Source organism: Dermacentor andersoni, chromosome 2, assembly GCF_023375885.2.
Source record: "Dermacentor andersoni chromosome 2, qqDerAnde1_hic_scaffold, whole genome shotgun sequence".
Lineage (NCBI taxonomy): Eukaryota > Metazoa > Arthropoda > Arachnida > Ixodida > Ixodidae > Dermacentor > Dermacentor andersoni.
In genome coordinates this window covers 41,562,686-41,571,165 of record NC_092815.1, presented here as the reverse complement: position 1 = coordinate 41,571,165, position 8,480 = coordinate 41,562,686, and the positions used below count along the sequence as shown (strand labels likewise).

At 47.0% G+C, this 8,480-nt stretch overlaps 1 protein-coding gene across 1 annotated transcript in view; it reads right to left on the bottom strand.

Annotated features, from left to right (window-relative positions):
* Positions 1-1,628: 1,628 nt before the first annotated feature.
* LOC126542415 (growth/differentiation factor 8-like) overlaps positions 1,629-8,480 on the bottom strand; it is a 114,528-nt gene continuing 107,676 nt past the window's right edge. Inside the window, exon 4 of the mRNA XM_050189479.3 lies at positions 1,629-8,210. Coding sequence (XP_050045436.1) covers positions 7,827-8,210 — 384 coding nt within the window. The 3' untranslated portion in view covers positions 1,629-7,826. The remainder of the gene's footprint in view (positions 8,211-8,480) is intronic.

The following is an 8,480-nucleotide window of genomic DNA, read 5'->3' as shown; positions in this document are numbered from 1 at the left end:
GAATGCTGCTTTCTCTACTGCCTACTATTGTCTTGCCGCAAACTAACCCGGCAGCAACGACAACCACAATTACCAGCTCTGTTTCTAACACTAACAAAAGCCTGGCAAAACTCAGAAGAAGAAAGTCCCGCACTCACCAAACCTCGCAGCCAAGACTTCAGCGCAGTCGTTCCGCTGCAGGCAACCAGTCGTCACACAGGGCTCGTTGCACTGCTCCCGGATGGTCGTTGAGCTGCTCAGCATACAGTCAACCGCATCTCTTCGCTGCTGGCCTCCGTTGTCGCGATCTCACCGCTGGCAACCAGATGTTGGAATCGTACCGCTGGCACGAGTTGTTGGGGTCTCGGTGTTGACGCCCGTTATTGCCAATGGGTCGCAAGCCCCAAGGGTAGCGTTGGCCTGGCGGCCTGTGGCACTGGAAGCATCCGAAGGTCCCGGCAAAGCAAGAGAAGACTGGTAACAGAACAACTTGTTTATTCTAACATAGCAAAAGAGCGGCCGGTCAGGTCGACCGGAGTGGAGAGACGGGAGAGCACGTAACTCAACAGTACAAATCGGAGCCTCTGCTCTGGCGTCCGGGGGCAGCTGCTCTTATACTCCCGGCGTCGCGGTCCAAAAGGGAAGGAGGGAAGGTCACGGGATGAAGGTCACGGGACGGCGCAGCAGGAGCCCACGACGGCGCGAACTGTCGAGCCGAGAGACCTCCAGGCTCCTCATTCGGGGAACTCCGCTCCCCGGCTGCCGCGCTTTGACAAGCGAGGGCACACACACACACACGCACACACGAAGACACGTGGCACTGAAACACGCCTGGGCACGCTTGGCGGGTAGGCGTTGCGGCGGCGTCGGACGGGCCAAAATGTCCGCCGCTTTGAACAAAGCCCCGGCGTCCGTTGCATCCGCGCCGGCATTACCGCACGTTGTAGGCGAAACGTAACAAGACCTACCTGTCAGAAAGACGTTGAGGTGTCTTAGCTCATCCTGCCTTAAAAACAGCAATCTTTACAAGCAAGCCTTAACATACCGGAGGATTCTTGCATAATCTGGATACTGCAAAAAAAAAAAAAAATGTAGATGGCATGTTGTAGAATAATGAGCTGCACAGGAGCACGTGACACGACCAGACAAGGAGGATGATGATGAAGTCTTGACATAAAACAGTTTGAAGCACCCTTTAACGCTGCGCGTTACCTATGTGAGCGCACATAAGAAAAAGAAAAATAACAAAGGCGATTGTTCTCAGCTGAGCTAGTCGGCTCACTACTTTTCTGGAATTCAGCATACGTGCTACATATTACTGGAAATCAATATAAAAAAAAAGACTGCAATGACTGTACAAAGCGCCCCCTCAACTATTTTTCGAAATTAACCGCAGCCAGATGACACACACTTGTTCTATGCCCTATAGGCAGAGAGATCGACTTAAGTTCTTCGCCGTTATCATTCGTTACATATTTTCGTTTCATATACCCAGAAGAATGAAACGAAGTGAAAAATTTTCTCCCAGCGTACATTTGTTTTAAATATGTATTTGATTTCACTTTACTTTTTTTTTACTAAATTAAGATGATAACATTCCGTCAGGCCACAGTGAAACAAAAGGAAAAAGAAACAACTACAGGACGCAGTGACGTTCCATATCTTTATTGTGAATATCACAGAACATTTGTCAACGAATGAATTTGTGCTTCTTGTGCGTGAGAGGATGTTCTTCTGGCTTCAAGTTTTGACAGTGCATGCTCACGCATTTGTATCTACAAATATGTCATTACTATGCTCATCAAGCCCGGATGAGTGATCGTCAAATGTACATTTGTTGATCACAATACAGCGAACGCGCGATACAAAAGGAGAGGGCGGAAGTAGGACAGAGAAGAAAAAGAGCCGTCGCATTAAAAAACGCTTTTCACATGCACTGCACCCAAGGTCAACAAATTGCGCGTGTAGGGTTACGCAATATGATCTGCAAAGCTGGGGGATTGATCGACGAGGCGAAACACAAGAAACAAGGTGCTTGTATACAAATATGAACAAGCAAAGTACCTTATTACAAAAATATGTGCCAGATAATCTCCTTGTCTAACAAATGCCGCATGAATATATGACACATGCAATATGCCCCATAGCCTCCATATTCAATTATCCCCGTACATGATCAAATATGGGTTTTACGATATGGGGTTATTGGCTACGGAGGTTATCAGGGGGCCATGTTGGTTTTCACAAATAGTTCCGAATGATCGTACGACATTATTGGACGTGGAGGTTATTCGGCATGCGGACATTTTTCATAATAAGGTATAAGGCAGGCCTTGAAGTCTTGACAGGGGTCGGGACAGATCAAAGCGCGCAACTCAAATGCTGATATCACAGCCAGTATTTACCGCGTGCGTTTAGAGCGAACGTCATGTGGCAGTTTCGGTGCTCTCAAGGGCGAGAATAGCTAAATTGTCAAGGTTGGAAGCGGAGTGTTGTCGCTTACCCCTTCTGTACGTAAGCCGTCGTTACCTTATTCATTCGGTGTGTGATCGACTGGCTAACCAATGCGAGGATACTTCACGATAGCTTGGTGGTATGCAATCGCTATTCTGTTAATGCGGTTGCACTAACCTTCTCTCTGATGACCAGGCGTGCTCATTTAGGTGTGGCTCAACGTTCAATACTGCATAGGAAAGAGGGAGAGAAAAAAAGGTGCTTGAAACATCGCATTTGCCACGACGGCAAAGTTACGCGCCGACTGCGCAAATCTATTACCAACTGTGTGCACAAAACGCGCAGAGGGCGTTATACCCTGACACACTCTCTTTTACAGAGCTGCCAGAGTAGTCGGAGCTGTATAGCACGTCAATGTACATTTTATATACGAAAGCACAAGTCAGCAGCGCTATATCAGCTGTAACTCCAGCTCAGCAGTCTACGTAAGAGCTACTGAATCGCCTTTATCTAGTGTGCCCTTAAGTTACGCGATGGAATTTCTCTCGAGAAAGAAACATAGAGAGATAGAAGGAAAAAAAAAGCGACGAGAACGCAGAGGAATTTCAGGTATATTAAAGGACGACAGAAGAGGCCAGCTTAAAATTAAGCTCATTTTCCCGTCCATGTAGTACCTTGCGCTCTACGCCGATAAAACACGTCGACGCCTAGGTCACAGCATTTTTCCTGCAAAGGAATGCGGCCCTGAAGACGTCGGATGCGTCACTCGAAACCACAGCTGCCGTCAGAGCTCTAAAGGCTGAAGCCCAAACGCGGCAATAAACATTTCATTTTGCGTTTGTCTTTCAGTTGTGCACGTAAAAAGAAAGGGGGGGGGGGGGGGGAGAGAAAGTTGGACGCGATTGAAGCTATAGAGGCTTGCTAACCCCACAAAGTCACAAAACTCCATTCGGCATCTAGGTAAATTAGAACAGCCTGTTTACCTCTATTTTTGTGCAGAAAGACTACATTCGTACAAAAGAAGGAAACAATGAAACGTTATTTGTGTAATAAAGGAATAGTATAATAATTAATAATTTACTTATTGGTTTGCTGAGCTATTCGCAAATGAAAACTCGCTGCATCGTATCAAGACGCTATACTATGGGCTTTGCGTTAAATTTCCTGCGCTTATAGCATGATTTCGTGGTATAAAACACAGCATAGCAAAAATGATACGTTGGGCCTTGTGGGGTTAAAGTATGGATCTTCATACGCAGTTGAGTACACATGGATTGCATAGATCCATGGCGTTTATACTTCGCCATTGACATCGACATGCCACACTGCGAGATAAATGTCGGATGAATGGAGTTAAGGTGCCTCGGACAGGCTGGCCGACGTTTCGATAGGTATACGCCTACCGAAACTTCGGCCAGCTTGTCTGAGGCCCCTTGACTCTTTGTTCCGTTAAATGTTTCGCTGTTGGTGGAGGCACGGCTGAATGCTTCGAGAATACTTGCCTGCGTATTTCAGAGCATTGTTATTATTACTTCAAGAAATCTGAGCTTGTCGTCAGCTCGTCGCTGCTTTCCTAAATGTCACCAGATAATTGTGATAACGCTTACGTTCACCACCTAACTAGAACAAGAGAGAAACAACAATAATAAAAATAATGACAATAACAAGAACAGCATAGCTAGATCGACATTCGATCTTGGTATTAACGCCTGCACCCCTCCCCCACAAAAAAAAAAAGAAAGAAAAAGAGAAAGAAAGAAGGAAAGAAAGAAAGGCTCTTACTTGCACAAGAAATGACTTGGCAACAACGCAGCGAACATTATTTTACACACCGATCTTTGTTCAAGCTATAAAAAAAAAAGTACTTCCTCGTTCGTTTTTCGACAGACATTTTGCCTTTGTTAGATGGGGGAACATCTATAGAGCAAGGTTTGGACTCTGTCGGAGAGAAAAAAAAAGAAGAAAGAACGAAAGGAGGCCCTTGAAAGCAAATAAATTCCGCGGATGCCACAGACAAAAGAGATATACGCGATCCGCATCGCGCGCACATATCCCAACGACCGCGCATCACTTCAGCGACCGGTTCTGTTGGGGACCACACGACCCTGGTTCAAATCTTGACCATCCACCTCCGGGTGAGGATCTCAAAGCTCACGGTTTAAACCACACGCAAACAAAGAACGCCGGCGCCCACGCGAAATGCACACAGCGCAACAGTGCAGTATAGTCCGCTGCGCACACTTCCTGTAATACGCGAGCACAATAATAACAACAATAATAAAAAAGAGAACACACGAGGACGCAACAACCGTATAACGACAAATGCGGCAGGCCTTCGTTACAGGAACAAATGGTGTATGGCACAATGAAAAGTTCCCACGAAAGCTGTGTTTCGTTAAAAGCGAAAGTGCTGTCATTCCATTTGACATTATGCCATCTAAACGCAAGACGATCCGAAAGACTCGAATTCGTTACAAGCAGTGTGCATACCGCAACATGACGGCGGTATTACAGTATTTATGGGCACATATACAAAATGCAACGATTAGGCTCACCGAGCACTCTCGCTTAGGATCTACTACAGCGGCAGAGATCAAACATTGCAAAGATGGCGCGCAATTAGCATACAACGCCTGCAACTTCATTTTTGAAGCGGCCACGTTTCATAAACGATTTGTATAGCGTTTTCGCACTGTGCAAATCTGCAAAGCGCAATGTTTGTAATTCTATCAGTCTGCTTAACGCTAGTTTTTTTTACATATGGACATACTTATGCAGTATACAACAGGTCATTTTAACAAAACCATGCGCGGTATATAAATGGCAGCTTAGCTGTCGTGGGATCGGTCTGCGATTTCGGCCGGCGAAGGTAATAATGTGGGGTAAGGACTGTCACTCCACCGAGTGTCATGTAAGAAGTTTCACACGTTATCACTTCTTTTAATTTAAATGATTCTTGTCAACATACACCGGGGGAGGGGGGGACGTCTCAGTAAGTTTCTACCTGCGAGACTTCCTTTGTTCAAACTTTAATATAGTTGCAAATAAACTGATCCTGAAAGAAACGAGCAATTTACGAAATTTTTAGCCTCACACAACAGGTCTTTTGAGAGACTGTTTCCAAACTTCTGTTAGCATATGCTATAGAATTCGAATTCCGCTGTATGTTCTACAAATGTGGGCAATAGATCGACTAGCGTCCATATTACTGAATCAATGCCTTCGTTATTATTAATCTGTTGACTTGTCAAGCAGCGGAGTTCACGCAATATAGAATAAGTCAAGAAGGATGCTTCCTTAGCGTAGCCTGCAGTCACACTGGAAAAGCGTGAAGCGTTGACAATGAGGAAGAGAAGGCAATTTCTTTGTATAAGCAACATTCTCATTACCCACGGTAACTGTAAAGTATGCGAATAACAGTCATATCTTTTAAAGATACGTCGATGTGTCACACGAACACACACACGCGCGCGCGCGCGCTCGCATAGGAAAGACAGGAGTAAACGAAAGCGAAAAAGTTGCGACACCCCTGTTTTCTGAGAAAGTAAGACAGCGCCGTTGCAGTACAAGTGAAGAGTGACAATGGTTTGGTATGTGTACGATCAGATAAGGGATGAAGCCCGATTTGCTCCACAGCGAGTTGTAACCGCTGTGCGAGCGACAGTTGAATACAAACAATATAGTATATAGGCAACACTTCGAGAATGAAATTCTGTTTTCACATCGATTTTCTGGCTATGGCGTCAATCACCGGCTACATATTTACAATACATGGCACAGGCGTAAGCTGAAGCTTTACAAGCTAGCCAAGCACAGGGCTCGAGGACGCATAATGTCTAAAATGCGAACGTCGTTTGTCTGTCACAGACGGTTCACAAAAGCTATATACACACAGTGCTCAGCTCGGTCAGAAAAAATGAATTGGTCTCAATCGCAGAGGCATCATCATATGTGATCCAAAACCGAGCATACGGCGCCAATAACGAGCATGTGTAGAAAAGCTCTCTCTCTTTTTTTTTTTTTTCCTGCAGAGACGCGTGCACGAAGAGAAATATATAAACAACACTGAGCGGGGACAGGCACTTCGTCAACGAGTCGTCACATATTTCACAGTGAGACTCTCACAGCAATAGCTTTCAGTTCTTCCTAGATATAGTGTAAGCGCATGCGACACCAGCACAGGAAAGAAAGCACCAAACACTCGCTAGAACGCGCGGATATAACACACAACACGTGATTGTTGCGTATTCAGCTGTCGGGAAAGCAACGCAGCTTTTGCCGCATTTTTTGTCCTAAGCTATACTTCGAGCAAGCTGTGGCCAGCTCATGCTCTCTTTTTTTTTAAGGGCATCGATGTCATATGGGGGTGAAATTATTTCTTAAACAATGCTCACAAATATGAAAACAATGACGCATACACGCTGTACGAGAAACATCTTTGGAGCAGCTTTCCAAAACCCACATAGCACACGCACGTGTGCACACAAACGAAAACAGATCTTGTTCGCACACTCGGTAAAAGGCACGAGAATAAAACACTAACGCAAATTCATGTACAAAAGAACAAGTATGATCACACATCGACGATCACGGATCGCGACGTGTACTTTCATTAAATAGATCACTTTGTGAAGAGGCAGAAAATAAAATAAAGAAAGGGCGCCAAGGTTAAACCACTCGGATACCACACACAATGTCCTCATTCACCGCGCACGCACACAAAATGACGTCCTCAGCACTTTGGGAACCGTGATGAGAAGCGGCTCCATCGGCCTATATATATATAGTCCTGTGCACGACTGCATGAATTCGTGCACGGTGCCTCCGGGTACACCGGTTACAGCTGGGAAAAGATGAAAAATCACGCAAGTGTGCGTAATACAAACTTGACTTTCAGACCTTTCAACTCTCTCACCCCGCTTTTGCGTGAAGCACTTAGTTGATGGCACGCTTCAATGCCTGCAGCCTGCCTTGTCTGCCAACCCTTCTTTACTGGCATTATGAAGCCCCAAACTCAGGGTCATACAAGACTCCTCCCCCCCCCCCCCCTTTTTTTTTTCTTTTCGAGAAGCTACTCGGCTGCTATCACTGGGCGACATACTTGACGCATGTTTAGGGCAGAATGGCTACCAGCGTAAGTCGAAGCAGTCTTCAGGGTGAAATGACTCGGTCTCTGGCACACTCTGGAACAGAGAACACTGGCAAGAGACACCATGCAGGCGACACAGCTCACCGAAGCCACACGGTCCGGCATTGTCCACGGGACGGAACCATCGCGACGGTAAAGATAACGTCTCTTTGTACTACACAGCCTTCCGCGCACACGGCGGCAGAAGTTCGGAGCCCCTTCGAGCAGACCAGGGACGGAGATCTTGGCCACCTTGCGCGGCGCGTCAATAGCATCCGCAACGTTCGACGATCATTCCGGGCAGCACGCCGTAGACGATGTTGTGGTTGTCGTCGAAGTACAGCATGGAGATGGCAGAGATCTTGCGCGGCGCGCAGCAGGGCCCCGGCGAGCCGGACAGGTTGACTTGCTGCACGACGTGCGTGTGCGGGTACTTCTGCATGAACACGTAGGGGCACTCGCCGCTGCAGTAGTTGGCCTCGTACCGCTTGGGCGCGATGATCCAGTCCCAGCCGAACTCCTCGAAGTCCACGGTGAGTGGGTAGCGGCAGCAGCGCTCCTCGCTCGAGTTATCCTGGCAGTTGAGGCCCACCATGCGCCGCGTCCGGCTGCGGCCGTTCTTGTCCACCATCGCCACCAGGAATGGCCTCTGCAAGCACGTGCGCACGTTAATGGTCAGCGCATGCATAGCAAGCTGCATGCAGCAGACAGAGCGAGCCAGAGGGGACACGGATATTCTACACAGGCTCTTCCAACTGGAAGCTTGTGGACGTTCTTACGATTTTTTGTATCATTACATGTCGCGAGCACACACTATAGTCGGGCGAAACGCGAAATAGTGCAAGCAAACTATATATGCTGTACCTGCCGTTTCAACGTTCAACCGCGGACACCCGGGGCGAGGCCTATATATTGAGGT